Below are 20903 nucleotides of genomic sequence, written 5' to 3'. Positions count from 1 at the left end.
TTCATTTTTGATAGACATGTGCATGAACCACATTTTCAGAAGATTTTGAAATCAGCTGCTTATTGGGTATAGGATGGAAAGGTGTACTGGGAGAAACTGAACTGCCTAATTCAAAACAACAGAGGAGATTCACATGAGATCACAGTCTGAATCACCTAAAGTGTACAGCAACAAACTTCTACAAGACAGAATAAAGACAAAGCTTCAACTGTTATCAAAAAGTTTAGCTGAATGCTCTTCTGCAAGTAATGTAAAATACTAGCTAATACCATCTTTATAACCTGACATATTAATTTATACCATCATTCCAAATTAAGTATAAACGAAACCCTAATTTAGAAGGTTAAGTATTTAAAGTATTTAAATGTCTGCAGTTGCCATATCTACATGCCTACTCCAACAATTGTAGTGTATTCCTTGAGATTCCTATATTCACCTCAGGCTGAAATATGTACAAGCACAGATGTATCTGTGCAATTATTCATACTTTCTAAAATTGATGATCATATTCTGCAGTACTGTTTTCTTACCTGGACCTGAGCAGCTGCTTGTTCCTGTTCCTGGTAGTACTGAGAAGCTCTCCTGTCCTCCTCTTCCTGGAGCTTCTTTGCTAGCTCTAGATCACTGATTCCTTCTGGGATCTGTTCCCAGTTAATCTCTTGATTCTGCTGCTCTTGTTGTAGAGACAATGCCATCAGGTAATCCTAAAGAGTAAACTTGTGAATTAATGCTTTTTCACAGAGAAAAGAGTCAAGTCACATCAAGTGAATTTTTCAGCATGTGCAGCTACACAGTACCATCACTTTTCTCCCAGCCTTTATCTTCAAATGGAGGTCAGGAATTTGTTCCAGAACCTGTCCATAGCCCCAACTGCAGAAAGGCTGAGAACAGCTACTTTACGTGTCTGCTTTCACAGTGCCTAAGCTGCAGCACGGAAAACACAAAAACTAATTTTAAAAATTTGCTTTTAGGTTTAAATTCTATTACCTAGACAGCAGCAAATTATCTGTCAGGTTTTTATTCTGAGAGAGAGATGCAGTGCTTCAATTTATTAAGAAGCATCTTATTAATTTTCCCCCCGTATTTAAAAAACATTGATGGTGATCACTATGAACTTGTTCAGAATGTAAGATTTTCAAGGAACTTAGTCTTGCTCTGCACTTGTGCATTAACTGGTACAACTCAGCCCCAGCTCAGACATGACTTCTGCAAACTCTGTGTCTCAGCAAGAGTAACAAACACCCACCATGACACACAGTCTGCTGTGGGGTCTGTCCTACGTTCAGCCAAGTGGGCAGCAGAAGGCAGAGTTCAGCTATGACAATCTTAATGAGCTGAAGAGAGTTTGTTATGTAGGAAGACATTTCACAGTCTGCTTCTGTTTCCATATACAAAACAGAGGTGACATTTCACCTGAGTGAGGACTTGGCAGAAGTGGATTCTGAGAGATTAAAATCCCATTTTCCAAACTACTCAGTTGGTCTTACTTTTCCTCCCTCAAAACCATATTAATTCATTCCAGTGGCCCTTCTGGGAGCCCCAGTCTAATTACCTAAAGGAGTTTTATAGTCGCAGATATGCATGAGTACACACACATGCATACACATCTGTGGAATTACACATAAATATGACTAAAAATCAGTACAAACTTACAACGGAAAGGCAGAAATCCAGTACCTGATCTATTTGATCCTGCTGCCCTCTGTAGACAGTTTCAGGGTCTGATGGAGGCCTCAGGTGGAATTCAGAGTCACAGAAATTCCCATCACCATCCACATTGTGTAAACTTTCCCACACAACCTTCTCTTCTGTAAGAAAGCCCTGGTCTGTCACCAACAGGTACAGCTGACCCTACACAGAAGAACAAGGAAAACTTGTAAAACTAAAAAAAAAAAAAAAAAAAAAACCAAAAACCCAAACTTTTTAACAGTCTAAGTAGAAGAAATGATACAAATGTTGCATTCCAATAAAACATTCATTTAGTTTTTAGCACATTTAGTAATTAAATAAATCAGCATACAGTAGTAAACCACCAGACAGTAGTATTCACTGCTAAATTAACATCCACACCATTTCTGTATTCCATCTTGCAACTCTTTATTCTTAATGGAAACTCATATTGATTAGAAATTAATATCAAATATCAATATATTATCCATGAATGAATTATATTAATATATATCAAGCTATATACCTTGACAGCTCTTTAGAAACACACCTAAGAAGTAGACTTAAAACCCGGCAACAAAAACATTATATCCTAGGAGTAATCACATTAAATTCCAAAGGTAAGATATGGAGACAAAGGTGATCTTTCCAAACAATCCAAGAGGCATTACCTCAAAATGGCCACATCTCAGACTTCATGTTTCATAATGAGTTTTGATAGAATTTGACGTCTCTGTCAATTGAAAGCTCTAAATTTAAGATTCTTGCTTTCACTTGTTACCAGTAATTGCTTTTGTTGGCATTGTAATAATTTTACAGTTCCATAAGGCCAAATTTCTTGATTTCAAAGTCTGAAAGTATAAAATGGGCTGGTCTGGAGTGAAGGGGACAATGCTAACAAGTGCAGTTACCTGCACTGGAAGAATGAAATGCAAGCTTAGGATGAAGGAGTGGAGAGGAGCTGAAATCAAAGGGAAATAACTGAAGTAGTCTCCAAGTAAAAGAGATGGTGCTGCATGTCTGAGGGACAGCAAAGCAGCATAAAATACCCATTTAAGTTTCCATTTAAATCAATCCGTGTATTTCATCCTACCTTTTTTATCATGTTTCTAGGATTATACTCCAAATCAAGAGTGTTGTTACTGACCACAGAGCATATTAAGACTGAAGCTCCCATTAGTATGACTGAATGTACCAGATCAAGACACTCAATACAAAACTTGTAGCAGTGATTTAGCTGTAAAAATCAAGTTTATTGTGACATCCACAAAAAATTTGGTATTTGTATTCCAGCAGCACACAAAGGGTTCTCAAAGATTGCTGTGCTGAAGTTGTACCAAAGCAAGAAGCAGATCCTGTTCTAATGATTTCTCAGGCTAAACAGGCAAGAAATGGAAACTGTCCATACTCAACACATACAGAACTCCTCTGAAGTCAATAAATAACTCTCTGAGGGAGATACTGAAATTCCACTCACGTCTGGGCAATCCCTCTCTGTTTACAGCTGCCCCTCCTGGGGCTGGGAGGTCACTTGACGTAACAAAAATATTATTTAAAGACTCACATACAGTAATTATTCCAATATTCCCTAATGCCATGACAGGCACTTATACACAAGGCCAAATAGAGTGGATAAAAACCCCAAACCAAAACCAAACAGGTTTTGTTCTACTGTATGTTCAAGCTTTGGAATGGGAGTTAACCAGCACAGGGGGCTTCACAGACATAAATACAAGTGTCAGCAACAAGTCTGATCACGTAACACGATCTAAGAAATCATCTGTCCCTTGGAAACCTGCCTAAGAACTGAAAGATATTCCTCTCCTGACACTTAAAATTACCTGAAGCAAATAAAAGGAAGTAATTTCCCAATGTTTCCAGTTTGCACAAAGTACCTATTTTACAACATTTTGTATATAATGTCTTGAAAATGATGTAAAAAAAATCCCAGAATTTTAAAGATAAAATGTATTAGAACTTTTAAGTTTTATTTTGAACAGTACATTGACTCAAAACCTAAAAAAGGGCGTGGTGTGTGTGTCTTTCATGTTTTCATCTATTATGCCATACATTTTTAATTGCAGCCCATAATCTGTGTAGCTTAGTAGTACTGAAATTGTGAAAATACTGGTTTTCCTATCTCCAAACTATTATAAGCTTAATTTTCTCCACACACAAATATGAAGGTATATCATTGCCTTCACAGAACTAGAATCTAGCTTTTAAGGATGGATTAAAGCTAACACTTGTTTGAAATAGAGCCCTGTTTCAAATCTTAAATAAAATTCATGTTCTTTGTAAGAATTTCTCAGTTGAACACTGATTGTAAAAATGTTACATTAAAGTAAATAATAAAAAATAAATGTAACTCAGCTCCCTAATGAATGGTAATAAACTGCATTACATATCACCACATTTCCTGAACACCACCACTGCAATTCTAAGACCTGCACACCTTCAACCATTGTGCTTTACTTGAACAAAGCTTAGCAAATCAACAAACACAGTACCTGATAAGGGACAGTGCTCCTGGTCACATTATTGGAATGAAAGGAAAATGGGACATCAGAGATCCAGTCATCTTTCCCTTATTTTTAACCAACTTCTCTGATCTTTACATCATGTTAGTACAATTAAATTGGATTCCACAAAAAACCCCAACCAGGACCCTCACAATATTGCTAATATTCATGGAACCTTTGGCAATAATTCCATATAAAGTAAGAGGAGTTGGCTCTTCTGCTAAGAGCTGTAATGTAGCCTCTCATCATGGGTTTGTTCTTCCACTTGCAACAAGAGAATAGAGGCCCTATCTACAGACAGGCTCTGTAGGCACAGTTTTAATGCCAGGCACGTTCTCCTCCCATCGCTAAAGGCACAGGCCACATTGAGCGGCACACCCAGAGCCAGCAAGGATTGCCTGGGAGCCGAGAGAAGCCTTTGACCCTCCGACCTCCGCGCCGCACCGAGCCCGCACCGAGCCCGCACCGAGCCGGGCCGCGTCCGCACCGAGCCCGCACCGAGCCGGGCCGCGCCCGCACCGAGCCGGGCCGCGCCCGCGGCCAGGAAGCAACCGCCCTTCCCTGGCACTTCCACATCGCGGGCCGGGGCTGGCTGGGAGGGACGGGAACACGGAGACAGCCCCGGGGGACGGGACACGGACACACGGCCCCGGGGGACGGGGACACGGACACACGGCCCCGGGGGACGGGACACGGACACACGGCCCCGGGGGACGGGGACACGGACACACGGCCCCGGGGGACGGGGACACGGACACACGGCCCCGGGGGACGGGACACGGACACACGGCCCCGGGGGACGGGACACGGACACACGGCCCCGGGGGACGGGACACGGACACACGGCCCCGGGGGACGGGGACACGGACACACGGCCCCGGGGGACGGGACACGGACACACGGCCCCGGGGGACGGGGACACGGACACACGGCCCCGGGGGACGGGGACACGGACACACGGCCCCGGGGGACGGGACACGGACACACGGCCCCGGGGGACGGGACACGGACACACGGCCCCGGGGGACGGGGACGCGGACACACGGCCCCGGGGGACGGGGACGCGGACACACGGCCCCGGGGGACGGGGACGCGGACACACGGCCCCGGGGGACGGGGACGCGGACACACGGCCCCGGGGGACGGGACACGGACACACGGCCCCGGGGGACGGGACACGGACACACGGCCCCGGGGGACGGGGACGCGGACACACGGCCCCGGGGGACGGGACACGGACACACGGCCCCGGGGGACGGGACACGGACACACGGCCCCGGGGGACGGGGACACGGCCCCGCCTGTGCGCAGCTCCCCAGGCGAGCAGCACGCCGAGCTCGGGCCACTCAGGTAACCAACGCACACAGAAATAAATGGCTTTCAAATGCCCCTCGCCGAGAACAGCTGTCGCGCTTTACAAAATGTTCCTACCCTCAGAAAAACCGAAACTGGCCACTTCTAGAGCACTACCAGATTATCTTTTAGATTTGTTTTTAAATGTGGGGTTCTTTAACAAATAGTCTCATGGGTTAACACTGCCCCCAAAATACCAGCACGTAATAGACAGCAAAAGTATCTACTGCTAACTGTAGTACACGGAGTGAAACGATGCAAGTCCCAAGTGTACAACTACTGTAGACACAGTTTACTTTAACAAAGTTATGACGAATCATTTATCCTAAGAATCGATATTTAGATACTGTAGACCAGTGCCCAGATTTTATAGTTTCACATATAAAAACCGTGAAATAAAGCTGAGGATAAAGCAAGATTATTCTCCCAAACAGGGATCTCTCAGTTTTCTGGCTTGCACAAAAAAACCCCTCTCTGAAATGCACAAATACAGGCTACAGGGGATGTTACTAGATGTCCTTTCCTTGGATAATTTCATAATCAGATTAAATAATTAATATTTTTAAACTACTTGTTCTAATGCAAATTACCAAGTTTCCAGCAATTCAGAAAACTGAAAAAGAAAACCAAACACCTGTCCAATAGCTTCATACAGTAAAGACAAACATTTTAAGCCTTATGTTTTGAATAGTATGTACATATTCTCTTGGACTTCTGGATCAGATCCCTTCGTTTTTGTGACGATGTTTTAAGTTGATGAATGAGTGTTGTTTTAATTGTCTCTAATAGTTAAAACGTTCAGATATACTAATATTAAAAAGATTTTTTTAAAGAAAGTATGTATTACTGAATTCAGAGTAACCCTCAGCATAAGAACTGTACACTTACTGAGAAATTGAAAAATAAACATTTTAAAGCAGTTATATTAATTGCCTCTAATGTGCCAATCTTAAATGTCCAAGGAAAAAGTGCAATTATGAAATACACTTTGAATTGGAATATAAGTATCTGTTGAGTTCTGAAGCAGAAACACAACATTTATAAAGCAGGAAACACACATAATTAAAAATCCAAACAGGTGTCTTGATACTTTTCAGTAAAGAACGCAGGTTCTATTACAAACAAGTCTGTGGGAAGAACATTCCAACTGAACTAAGATCTTCTCACCAAACTGAGCCCCTCTTTACAGTCCTGTTTTTCCTTGACCTAGGGAATTATCATTTGATGTATTTATTGTCTGCATAATGAAAAGCAAAGGCAAAAAAATAAAATCCATTTTTAACTGCTGAAAATTAAGACTGTATAATCACATGAGCCAAGACCATTAGTATGCAATTAAAGGGACAGGAAGTAGAAAAAAAATATTACTTGGGCAAATGGACAAGGTATGGAAATCCAAGTCCTTTCACTAAAATATCAGCCTTAAAAAACCCACACTGCACTTAAAAAATTTATCCCCAGTGTACAGGTCCTTGTATCAGCTGTACATTAAAGCTGTCAAATAAAAGTTTAAGCATTAGCTTAATTAGAATAATAATCACTAATTACTTAAGCTGTGTTTCTAAAAATACACCTATTTTATTACATGGACATAACTTATTAAACGTGTAATTCCCTTTTGATTATTTATTTATTTATACGTTTCCACGTATTGGTTTGGAGGGGAAAGAGAGAAAGGCAGTATTAGAGAAAGAGAAAAAATCATTGCATCGTTCTTGCCCTAGAAGTTCTATACCTCCACTTCCCCTGGCATATGTTGTGTCTCCAGTTTTGCCAATGGATGGACTTTTCTCCATGGTCCAGCTACTGCTGACTACTGCTCAAACCGTGAGGAAACTCCATCTGCAGAGCGAGCATTAAACCCAGGAGATGGAAAGAGCGGAGCAGTTGAAAAACATCTCAGCTCTTCAGCAGCAATGCATTTGGCACTCACATGAGTATCCTGGAGGGCCAAAAATTTCTGGATAGCTAATCTTGGCTAAAAGCCCAAGTTAAGTCTATTTCTGACTTGATACAAAAGACCCCCTAGACATATAGCTACTGCAAACAGCTGGGTAGGTAGGAGGCAAAAGAGTTGTTGCTGGTCTTTAAACATCAATTTAAAACTTATCTTCTGTCTCTATTAAAACGTTTCTTGATATCTCAGATTCTGCCATGTACCACTCAGAAGAAATCCAAATCGAAGTGAACACTGTTTAGAAGCAATAACGTCAGGAACTAAAACATGTAAATAACATGGTAATTAAACACTAACTACAAGGTCATTCACCGTAACGACGGTGAAAGACAAGAATAATGACCTCTATTTAAAAATTTAGCATTTCAGAATTCTAAGAATTCTCAAAAAGCACAAGATTACAACCACTGTGACTTAGCAGCAACAAACCTTAAATATACAAACCACACTCATTTTCAAATATTTTAACTTTATATTTCTTAGGACTTGTATTTAGTTCTTACAGGTAAAACTCAAGACACAGATTTTTACTCACTGCCTTAACCTGTTCTGTATTATTAATATTGGCTGAGGATATTTAACTCATTGAAGTGTTGTATTTTATTTCTGTAAGGAAAAAGGATCTCAACTGAAAAGTAAATCTTTGCAAGTATGAAGCTGATAAAGCACAGACACACACCAGGTCCTACCCTTTAATGTAATAATGGGCTGCAAAAGACTACAAAGAGCCTATGTTTTACAAAACTGATCTGTATTTATAATCCACAGGTCAAAGTGATACCCACTGACTGTATTTAATACAAATACTATTTTACAGGATTTAACAATAGCACAAAAATGCATTCTTTCCAGGAGGATTTATGTATTTTGTCTGGAATGGCCTTTAAACAAAGTAAAAGAGCACCTGCACCTCTCGATACCAGTTGTACCCAGAAAGTACATCTGTAGTTTTACTATTTTCTTTTTTAAAACCAAACTACGTTGAGGTGGGGGTTTATTCTTCCCGCCCCATTCCATAATGAAAGTGTGTAACAGTGTACAAGCTGCCACCAGCTAATCCAAGAACTAAATTTAGAAAAGCAGAGAGGGAAAAAACTATACTCAAAATTGTGATTTAAATGAGCTGCATCAGGAAATATGTGACCACACAGATGTACTTCAAAGCTTTGGGTTATTTAAATGGAAGAAGGGAGGAGAAAGATCCTTTTACCTGCCCTACTGCTTTAAGCAAGTGGCATTGTATACACAGATTTAAAACAGATCTCAGATGTACTCTTATCAGAAAATCAAATGTTACCTGCTTGTAGAGTTAATCATTATTTATCAGGACTGTTCAGACCTTTAGTTCAGCTTATGAGTAGTTACTCAAAATGCCAAAGATTAGCACTGACAGTCAAGATTAACAGAGGGAGGAAAAAAGGACTAGTAGTAACAAATGAAAGTGTCATTCACATGAGGTATATGACATTATCATATAATGGCAAAAACAGTGGTTTCTTAACTTTTTTGCATGTTACACACCTCTTCTTTTTTTTTTTTGCTTTTATTGCCATAATTCTTAAGCACAAGTGTACATGGAATTAAAAGTCTTATTAAAGAACAGATAACCAGAACATAATTTTAAGCTTCCTATACAAGGGTAAAACCTCTTACACTACCATCCTAGCAAAAGTAAAGTTGTTTTAGCAAGAAGATGCTCCATAAATGAATGCAAACTTGCCAAACCAGATTCTCCATTCCATGGAGGAAGGAGTCCCAGAAGCACTAACCAAGCTGACACTTGCTTTTTGTATCCTGGAATACTCCTTTCACAACTGCTGCCATTTTGCTTCCCCAGATAAAGATAAAAAATAATTAAAAGAAATTCTCTTCCCTAACAAAGGGAACCAATATTGTAGCTCATTTCAACTTCTCCAGATGTTTGGGATTTTGCATATAGACCTATTCATCTACTGGCCCAAATGTAATGCAAACTTTTACATCCTCAGAAACCTGAAATTAATTAAAGTATCCTTATTAGGCCAACCATAAACTGCAAGAAAATTTAAGCCATGTAAGAAGTGTACATAACTATACATAACTACAAAGAGTTAACACAGGGAGTAAACTGAACATAAAGGGAAAGGCTACAAGAAGATTTAAAGTAGTAATGGATGCCAGTGACTAAACCACTATAATCAATAATTCCTTAGTAACGTTTGCTACAGACCTTACATTCACTGTCAGCCATATTTATATATAACAACCTGGAAATTAATTCTGCTTCAAGACTGTGGAAAACCATGACTTGCTTTGAAACACAAAACACAACGATAAAGACAGTAATGCTGGATGTACCTTGTATTTGGTCATGGTGCTAAAATGGTTGTTCCTGAAGAACACACAAAGCTCTCCCTCCTGGACAGCTGAAGTCAACTCACACAGTCCATGGTATGTTAACTGTGTAGCTGTGTTATTGAGGAACTGCTCAGCTACAAACCCTACAAAAGCAAAACATACTGTTATGTGTGTCTATTACACACTTGGTAATCTAAGACCTGGTAGCAATAGTAGGTTTTTTCCTATCTTCCCCCTACATCCCCATATTATCACAAGATTTAGGGAACACATAAAAAGAGGGGACAACAAGTTTCAAAGTTCTAAAACCACAGCATTGTAAACAAACCTTCCAATCTTCACAAATGCTATATTCACTTCTAATATTACTCATATTTTTCCTTGTTGTAATGGAGTATATAATTAATATTCCAATTATAGGAGACAATAGATAGCTAAGTTGAAATCTGAATGCTGCTACAATAGGGGAAGCTCTTGCCAGCTTTTGAAAATGTGTATTAAATAGATCAAGAGTATGCATCAGAGAAGCTGAGAAGACAAGCACAGTGCTGTGTGCCTGCCCAGGGAAAGCAGCTCAGCACACAGAATGCAGCTCTTCCCACTTGTATCTCTACTCAGTATCACCCACATGGAAAATACATAACTTAGATTTGGCGGGCACATACTTTGATAAAATACAGAAAAACATTACTTACCTTCACTAACCAGTTCACTGTTTTCTGACTGTTTACAAGAAATGATCTTCTCCACCAGCTGATTGTAACTGCAGTTACCAACTGCTTTTACTATGTCAGCAACCTGCAGGAGAAAGGAACAACATGGAGAATTTATCTTTGAGAAGAACAGAACACAGGTGTAAGCCAGTGGCAATTACTATGGAGACAATAAGAATTCAATAAAGACAGGATGTTATCCCCTTAAAAAATCTAGGCCAAAACATTTTAGCCCAGAGTGTTACACATTTGGCTGTTTCAGATCCTATTTTAAATCCTTCAGTTAACCCTTAGCATCAAAATCTAAGGCAGATAGAGAGCACACCATGAGTTGGATCAGCTGGGCCAGGGTAAGAGAACAGCAACCCTCAACAACAAGGCATGAAAAGAAAAACTCTTAGGCATTATTATTCCAGCCAAATTCACCAGTTTCCCGCTAAGCAAACAATACCACTTTATTGTTTATTAAATGATATAATTAAAAATATATTACATGTTTGCTAAAGATGCAGTTTTCTATAACCAGTTCCACCATCTTCATTTCTCAGTAATAGCAGTGACTAATAAATCAGAATTTAAAAAAGGAGGAAAGTAACTTTGTATTCCTTCCAAGAGTTCTCTAATAATCTTTCAAAAATGATGACTGTGACACCGTATCTGGGGCAACTCGCTACTTCTCTCAGAAAAACAATTCTCCTTTACAGAGTCATAGAAGGCTTTTAAAGTAGTTTGACTATAGACCCAGGTTCTGCAAAGTTCCTGCACTAAATAAACACACAGTCTGTATTCACTTCTCAATTTTTCTGACTAGATTAAAAAAATTCATTACTGTATTCATTATTGACTTGTTAAAATTTGCAAATACCTCCCCTCCCACCAATAACATTCAGAACAATTTTTTTTAATAACTGAAACAGAGTAAGTTACCTGAGGGTCCACTAACCATCCATGGTACAAGGGGATATCAAGAAGATCAAACACTATGCATTCAGGTGTGTATTCAAATACTCGGACACCTGTGAACTTCACATTGACATCCAGACCCGTCTGCAACTTATGCAGAATTGCCATTGCATCACTCATATTCTGACAACAGAAAGAAAAAAAAAGAACAGATGACCCAACAGAGCTTTGTACATTTGGTGGTTACTCTTGTAACCCTTCATCATTTAGTATTCATCAACTCAACACTTAAAAAAACATTTTAAAGGGTAAATTACCTAAACAAATGTTTCAATGCACATTCACTTTACACATTGTGCCAGAAGATACATGAAATGTAAGAACCTCCCTCCAATCACCTCTATCTGATTGTTTCTTCTTTTACACCCATAAACTAATTTGAGGCAGTTCTGATTGCTTTTAGGTCTATTTCCCAAAGCCACAAGCCAGATGTCAGCATGAAAACTGAATTATAAGGGAACCTTCAAGGGACTTTTCCTGAGGTTTCTTCTCCCCTTTTAAGCCTTCCCTTTCAAGTCAGGCTGAAGTACTTGTCACTACATAATGAATGATCTACACAGACCCACTTGCCAACTCTAATTTCAGGGTTCAGTACCGAGAATCAGAATCTTAATTGTTCGCCACTTTTTTTCTTTAATAATAAACCCTTTTCTATCTTGTTTTGGGCATACCTTTTAATGGCCTGTAGATTCTACTGTCAAAACAAGTAATGAAAGTAGCACTTATTATAGTAGTGATCCTAATGGAATCCTAAGGAGAATTATCAAGTTATGAAGTTCCAATCACAGAAAGGAAAGATGAGCCAAAGAAAATGTGCTTTGTGAGACAGTTATCTTGAACCAACAGATAAAAAAATTCCCAACATGCAGGAAAAAGAATTTTGCACTAAGTGAGAAAAGTCCACAAGAGTACAGCCAGAAAGTCTGTGCAAAATATTTGGGGAAACTGAGGCACTTAGTTGTTTGGGATTTTTTGGGTTTTGCAACATTCTGTTAAGAGGAATTCAGGCTTACAACAATGGGAAAATAGCACGACAAAGACCAGAAATACAGCTTGGACAGGAGATGGAGACAGTAAAGATCCACAGACAAACTACTGATGGTTAAGGACAGCTGCTTCTGTTGTCTTCTAATCAGAATCTGCACTTGAGCATGGCTGCTACAAATCAGAGTTTTAATGCCTGTAGCCCTTTAACTGCCCTGTTCTGTCAAGTTTCCACGATCAGGAATGGAACAGCTCCCACTACCTTACTACATGTTGCTTCATCTTACTGACAACTTTGCTGTCACAAGGTTTAGAATTTAGCAAGGTGTTGAAGTAATTCTCACCTTTTAAGTTTTTATCACTTCAAAAGCAAATCAAACCACATTAACAAGAGCATGTCATTAGGAGGGACCAGATATCAAATATAAAAACCTGTCTGTTTTGAAAGAAATTTTGCCATAATCTTACTCTGCTGAATAAGAAGTCCGTAGTAAGTCAGCACTAGCCATCTACAAATTCAGACCATACATCTACAGACAATAGCTGCATTTATTTTGTTAATGTTTACTTTGCAAACAAAGCAGGATTACATCAAATGGACCAGAAAACCACAGAAGCTTCTCACTACAATTTCAACATTATCACTTCCACTTTAACTATTTCCATACCTTCAAAGCAATTTAGAAGATTTCTAGAACAGAAGGCTTCTTTGAAATCACATGGTTAAAAACTTCAGGTATGTGACATTTATATAGTAAACCCATATATCTGAGCATAAGAAAGCTATAGATTTTGTACTTTCACCAGACATTTCATCACCCTCCTATAAGCTGATTATAGCTATAACCTTCTACAACACAGAATTGTGTGGAAAAAAATAGCCAATTTCATTATTACAAAAGTAATTCCTAAAATCTGATACAAATCAATGTCAAGTTACTTGATTTGGCTTTCAACACTGAATGAGAACAAGAAAAAATGACCTAAGAATAAACAGAACTACCTTGAATCCTTATACCTATTAAAAAATTCAAATTCACTTTTCCATGAGTAACAAAAAAACCAGCTATGACTACAGACAGAGCTTGGAAAAGATATACTAAATCAACAATTTTTAAAATGAATAGCATTATCTTCAGTAGAGAAAAAATTCAGTGGTGACACATAAATAGTGGCCAGTGCAAATAATATTGCCTTTCATAACACGGGATCAACCTCTTTTTGTCTATCACAATTAAGAACACAGATCTCTCTTACTCCATTTACAACCTCAGAGAAACTCTGGCAGGCACCACTCAACAGAGCAACTGAAGGACATGCAACAAAAGACTTCAAAAAGCAACCACCCTCTTATATACTTCTATTAGAACCTTTGTGTTACACTTCCTCAATAAAACCCATTTTACTTCATTAGTGCTATTTTATAACGGGGGGGGGGAAAAAGTGTCTTCTGTTAATAGATACTGAGTTTTTCTTCCCCAATAGCACATATATAAAATTATTACTCTACATCAAGCCCAGACAAAAACAATCTACAAACAATGGTCTGTATGCTTCTGGCTTTTAACAAGGTAACAAACCCTAGGTGAGATGTAGTTTTAGTTTCCTCAGACATAAGCAACTGTGTTTGAGGAGCAGCTCCTTACCTGCTCATAATTAAGTCGCTGAATTTCAGATATCTCTTTAGGTTTTGCGTCAAGAATGTAGTCTCCTAAAAGAAAGCAAAAATGAAATTAAATTTATTCCACAATCAAAGCTTCAGCATTTCTATATAGGTTTCTGAATGAAGCTGACTGATAATGAATACCACAACTGAAGATTTCTACCAAATTAATGAGATCACATTGTTTTATAACCTGAATTATAATTATGGAGTAAAATATGAATATAAAAACTTAGTAAGATCATATTAAGAAATAAAATTCAAATGGCCAACACTGTTACTGAAGCAACATTTCATAATCTCTTGGGGTATCATACCAATCTCTTCACTATTCAAAAACTAACCTTCCTCTTGCCTCAGCTTGAAAATATAAAAAGGTCAAACGGTTCACAGTAAGGTATGTAATTCTGTACACAATTTAAAAAGACAACCGCTTATCCTGACTGATAACTGTGAATGTTTTGCCATGTTTTATACACCAGTAAGTCTATAAACTTGTTGTGCTGGCTTTGACTGGAATATAGTTAACTTTCTTCACAGTGCCTGGTGTGGGGCTGTGCTTTGGATTTGTGCTGGACACAGGGCTGGTAACACCGAGATGTTTTTGCTATTGCTCAGCAGGGCTCACTCAGAGCCAAGCCCTTCCTGCTTTCCACAGGGCCACGCTGGTGAGGGCTGAGGGGGCACAGGAGGCTGTGAGGAGACACAGCCAGGACAGGTGACCCCCACTGAGCACAGGGATGTTCCCGACCAGCTGACATCATGCCCAGTATATAAAGTGGGGGGAAGAAAGAGGAACACTTGGAGCAATGGATGGTGTTTTCCTTCCCAAGTCCCCACGTGTGACAGGGTGGCTGAACACTTTCCTGCCCGTGGGAAGCAGTGAATTAATTCCCTGTTTTGCTCTGCTTTCCCTATATTGAGTCTTTAACTCAACCCACAGGTTTTCTGGCTTTTACCCGCCCCATTCTCTACCTGATCTCACTGATAGGGGAGTGAGCAAGGGGCTGCCTGGGCTTAAACCACAACACATGTATTCCACCTTTGTCTACAACACAAAGGTAATAAATTAGTTAATAGTTAGTCAACACACTGAGGTTCAAGATTCATAACATCTTTAGAGACTAGTATCCACTTTCCAGATTTTATTTCAGTGTTTTTGTACTTATTCCCTTGTTCCATTACTAAACTCAGAAAAATATCATTATAGGTTCCCTAGTTTATACTCTTAACTTGAGAGTGGTTAAAGGCTGTTTTGTTGGTTTTGGCTTTTTTTTTCAGCTGTAGAAGAACTATAACTGCTAATACTGTTCAGTGAATAGGAACTTAAATAATTTGACCATGGATTTATTATTCAATTTAGTAAGATAATTCCAGAAGCTAAAATATGCCTTTAAGAAAGAATACACATCTAGAAAACTGGAATTATGTAGTGACTTCAGACAGTATTGTGTCATCAATGCAATTATAAGAAATGTTTAGGGAGCAAGATTTCTTATTTTTTTGGGAAAATTATGTAGCCAACTTTTTTCTTTAACCAGAAGAGTAAGCAATTTACTTCTGAAAAGAAAAAGCTGCTTTCTTTACAAGCAAAAAGAAAGACAATATCATAAGGATTTTTTTCTCCTGCTTAAGAAAAATCAAACCTAGTCTACTAAGTTCTATCATTTTATATTAGTCAGGCTTCAAGGGAAGGAAAAGTGGCACATGCAGCCTAAGTACTATCACAACTGCACTTTTAACAGCTGGATCATCAGGGTTATTAAAGTTCCAGCCCCGTCAGATACAAAGAGCTGCAGTTTTACTGAACACTGAATATGATACCAGAGTATTACCTGCAAATGAGACCCCAATCACTGTGAGGACTACATTAATTTTTCTTGTTATTTTAATTGGGTCATACTTCCAAGGATTAGAGTTACTATAGACAATTAAAGACAGAGTTGAATTACTACATTCTGTCAACTACAATAAAACAACACTGTAAGAGACACGAATAATTTTAAATCTGTCAATGTGTTGGTGCACTGAGCCGTACCGATGGCATCAACTAGATCAATCACTTTGGAAAGCAGTGCAGAAAACTTCTAAAAACACTTAAGGAAAAGCATGAGTAACTGAATACTGTAAGTAGTTTTCTGGAATCAAATAAAGAGCGGAATAAAATAGTAAATACACAAAACAGTTCTATGTTATTATGCACTACAAAGTACAACATACAAGTGAAAGCGATTTATTGCAATTACTAACCTAAGTATTCCATCAGCTGTTCAGCTGTTATGATTTCCATCATCGGTGGCAGTTTAATCTGTCAAAGTAAAAGTATATTCTCTTTAAAACACCAAAACACTACCATTTAAAAAGCATGGTATTTCTAGACAGAAGACTTCTGATTACATTTCCCTCACCTGTTTATAAGGCCATTAGCATACTGGACCTCTACTAAACAGCAGCCACAAGAAGAGATTAAAAAGGCACTTTGGTTTTTAGAGAAACCACATGCACACAGCACTTTCTCCCAGCTGCACGTCTCTGCATAGTGCTCCCTTCCCCCACCAAAACATTTCTCCAGCATCCCCCTTCACTTCACAGGAGCTCACACCACTCACTGCAGTGGCTCAACTACAAGCACTCAGACTGGAAACTGTTAAGAAAACTTCCCCTCAAGTCTTTGACTCCCTACCTTCATTAAAATTCTTAATGGAGTATTGATTATTAAGAGTATTAATTTTGAGTATTAGCTCAAAAAGTTCCTGTGTACAAAGTCTCCAAAGGATCTAGTGTCCGTAGCTGCTAGGACAGAGAAGCCAAAGACTTGTGCAGGTACAAGGAAATGACCTCCCAGCCTCTCATCCCATGTTCACGTTCCAAGGTTTAACCATTTGGTTTAACCCTACACAGAGCAGACTAGACACACAGAACTCTGTGGTAAATATTCTATTCCCTTCTTCCCTGATCTACTCCCACCATCATCACGTGCTAAAACGAACCACCCTGGCAGAGCTAAAAGCTTCTGGCGTTCTTATCTCTTCCAGCATCTTGGGTAAACATTTTGGTTGAACACTTCCATTTACTGCAGGAAGAAATGCAACAGGCAAAGCACAAACACATACAAGGACATGCTTCTGGCAATCTGAAGAAATACCACAGGAGGATACACACTTTAAACATAGTGCACTCAATTTTTCTCTGCATAAATGTGAATTTTATTTTTCTAGGGTTTGGGGTTGGTTTGTCTCAGGAACTGATTTTTAAGCTCTCTTCAGTTTTTAATTTTCTCATCCTATCTCCCTCCAACATCTTGCCATTCAAAGTCTAGAAAAGGTATTTATTATATCAGGAATTTTTAAATCAAGTTCCTCAATACTGATCACTGCTGTCTTTGACACATATAGAAAGACATGATGTGAGACTGTTAACTCATGGTTGAGATTTAATAGGTTCCACCTACTTTTCTGGTTGTGGAGAAGGAAGAAGTAGAAAACCAGGAGATGGACGAGCAATCTACATAAAGCATTTGATGCAGCACCCCAAACTCAAATATACAGTATAGCAACACACCACTTTGTTCACATTGTGATGGAGAGGGTTTTCGGTATGAAAACTGAGCTATTTTAATAACTTTGCAGGGAAAATGAGGTGTGATTGGGCTATATCTGTCTTAACAATTTTAATTATATTTGACAATAGGTAAATGTGTAAAATATGTGAATTCACAAGAAATTTCATTAAATTTGGAAGAAGAAAGAGACCCAAGTTTATATGGCTTTCTTATTTATACTCTAAGAAATACGTCCCTACTGGGGTTAGAGTTGACATATGCCACACATTGATAAACCCAGAGATGGTGGGCTTAAAAAGAAGCTGGTAGTACTGGGATCTGGGAAAGGAATTAAAGAAGAAAAATCAGGCATGCATGGGTACATGGTGTTTTGAAAATATTAAATGAATGACAACTGGTTGTAACTTACAGAACTCTTCCTGAAACTAATGCTCACTAGGTTAAATGCTTTCATACTCTTAGATCTTTTCACAATATTCATACTGAGTATTCACATAAATAAAGTGAATTAAGCCATGTAAACAATAGGACTACAAGTTCAAAAAGCTGTTTCTTAAACTCACAGTTGGGACTGGCAGCATTCAAGTCTTAGCAAACTAGCTGTGCACACCCCTGAGCCAGGGCTCATCACAGCCCCTAAGGCACAGAACAGCATCACCTCCACCAGCCCTGCCTGAAGTGCTACAGCACACATGCGCCAGCCAGTACAACATGAAGGAAAATCAGCACCGCTCCCTCAACTGTTAACTGGGCTCCTGTGATGATTCTTTCAGGACTGAAGTTAGCTCTTTTTATTAGTTATTTAAACCATTTGTATCAGCTCAGCCAGCATTGCTTGGGGGGGTTCTGCTCTGCATCACATTTGGAACCTCTAGAAGCATGCTTATATGACAAACACCAACTCTAAAGCACAAAGCTCACCTATATTTAAGCTCTATGTACAAATAGCACAACATACTATTTATATCACTGGTTAACAAATGGAACTTTCCCTCACAACTGTAAAGCTAACCATTTATTTTTTTACTGCAGAAAAAACAAAGTGGTTTTACTCATATTTCCAGGATCTCTCAAAGCTGGATATTTTAGCAAGCTGTATCTCAAAATTAACTGCTTGATTAAATGCTAAGCAAAGTTAATTGGTTTCTTCATAGCATAATTTTAGGGCTGGCATGTGTAGTGGGACCTTGATCACACCTTTAAAGTGGGCTAATGGGGTTCCAACACAGTTCTAAGTACTTCTGAACAGAGCTGACTTAAGGCTATAGAGAGAACATGACATTTCCCAGCTGTTCAGAGCTTCATTGCAAGTACTTAAGCGACAGGAAATGTACAGTGAAGAGGAAATGGGAGAGAAAAATACCTTAGGACTTAAGGGAGAGTAAAACATCATAGAGAACCACAGTAATTATCCAGATAAATCAACAGAAGAAAACAATGTAAGCAACAGCAGTAGAAGCTGCTGTTGTCCATAACAATCTATTATTTTGAGGGACACATTTTCACAATAGGTTTCAATGTTGAGTTGCTAGATTTTACATCAACTCCACATTTTAGGAAAAATGCATTTCCTCAACTCCCACCCATTTCCTGTACCCCTCTACCGCAGTTTCCTGGTCCTTCATCCTGATGTCTCTTTCTAACTCTAGCTACATTTTACTTCCTACACTCAGGAGTGGGAAACTTAATCCTTCTCACACAACTACAGCATGATATATAGTTGAGGCCTATTTTAATTAAAAGAGTGGTGAACAAATTTTCATATGGAATAGATTGTCTAATAAAACTTACAGTTTCTAAGAATTGGACTATAAACCCCAAAACTACATAATACTAATTTTCCACTGTATTCTTCCACACTACAGAAGGGCTTAAAAAAATTAAGTGATACAGTCATGCACAGAGGATAACACTTCTGAAAATACTATCAAAAGAGTCCAAGAAAATTTCTAATGGCTTATATAATAAGTATTATATAAGACTTATAGTCTCAAAACATGTTTATCTAAAACATGCGACTCCTGTGAACACAGTGTTCCAGAGAGGTATGGGTACCTTCAAGCAGCTTTGACAAAAAACAATTAATATTCTTTGCAAATAAGTGCCCCTGGCCTGGCAGGAACAGCTTCCTGAGCCCGTGACACGACAGCCCTGGGAGCGTGTGCTGCCACTCCACGTCCTCAGCGTGCCCCCTCAGGCAGGTAAGCTCCAGCCCTGGGAGCGGGCTCGCTGCTGTGCCCGGGCACGGCTCCAGGCCGGACCTGCGCGCTCAGCTCGTCCCACGGGTGCCGGAGGAAGGGCAGCTGCCAGGGCCCCGCTGAGCAATCTGTGCCAGCTCCGGCGGGCAGCGAGGGACAGCACACCACGTGCGAAGGGCCGGTGCCAGTCCCCAGAGCAGGCACCACCACTGCAGCCTCTGACAAACCGAGTGGAGATCAGCAGGAGCTTACTGTGCTCAGCTCCTCTCAAAAGGGCCCTTTTAAAGAAAAACTGATATTAAGACTTTCTAAGTAGAATTTTTTTATTCTACCTCTTCTCTGCATGTCAGTTTGGATACATCTAAGCAAGAAAATGGTTATATAACATTTACTTACATAATTGTTATGATACCTAAATAGGTAATTCATACAGTTCTGAAAGTTTCCAAAATTTTAGTAGAACTAGGTGTGTAGAAAACACAGCTCCTTCCGTTTGTTGAGAGGATTATGACACAAAAAACTTTCAAAGACATTTTCAAATACGCAGTATCACTGTTCTCCTACATAGGGACAAGATACTCCATATGCACACACTTCTCAAGACAATATTAATATTATTTATATTCTAACTGTATAATGTTTTCCCTTTGCTTATTTTATGTTTCAAAATCTTCCCTGGACATTTCAGATATGTCATTTCTGTGCGACATGTTAAGGTTCAGAGTTCTTCAGCTACAAGACATCACATCCTACCTAGGAATCACAGAGCACAATCACATGGCACTCTCACTAAGCTTTTAGCATCTGATGATTGCCACATTCCCCCCACCCCAAATTACATTTAATGAAATACCAGAAAGCGTTGCATGAACTACATCTAACAAAGATCACAAAAAGGCACTTAGAAAAGCCAACTTTGCATTGCTAAGCTTAACCACATAGTGAGCCACAGGCCTGAGCTAAAATTGAGCAATCTCCAGATT

At 39.2% G+C, this 20903-nt stretch overlaps 1 protein-coding gene across 1 annotated transcript in view; it reads right to left on the bottom strand.

Annotated features, from left to right (window-relative positions):
* MINDY2 (MINDY lysine 48 deubiquitinase 2) overlaps positions 1–20903 on the bottom strand; it is a 33291-nt gene that overhangs the window by 8588 nt on the left and 3800 nt on the right. The window contains exons 2-8 of the mRNA XM_068204094.1: positions 16411–16468; positions 14144–14208; positions 11478–11636; positions 10533–10635; positions 9838–9980; positions 1678–1851; positions 531–704 (exon numbers count right to left, since the gene is read on the bottom strand). Of these exons, the coding sequence (XP_068060195.1) occupies positions 531–704; positions 1678–1851; positions 9838–9980; positions 10533–10635; positions 11478–11636; positions 14144–14208; positions 16411–16468 (876 nt within the window). The remainder of the gene's footprint in view (positions 1–530; positions 705–1677; positions 1852–9837; positions 9981–10532; positions 10636–11477; positions 11637–14143; positions 14209–16410; positions 16469–20903) is intronic.

The sequence above is a fragment of the Anomalospiza imberbis genome, chromosome 13 (genome assembly GCF_031753505.1).
Source record: "Anomalospiza imberbis isolate Cuckoo-Finch-1a 21T00152 chromosome 13, ASM3175350v1, whole genome shotgun sequence".
Taxonomy (NCBI): Eukaryota; Metazoa; Chordata; class Aves; order Passeriformes; family Viduidae; genus Anomalospiza; species Anomalospiza imberbis.
The sequence above is the reverse complement of the archived record's forward strand: the minus strand, read 5'-3'. Positions and strand labels throughout refer to the sequence as shown.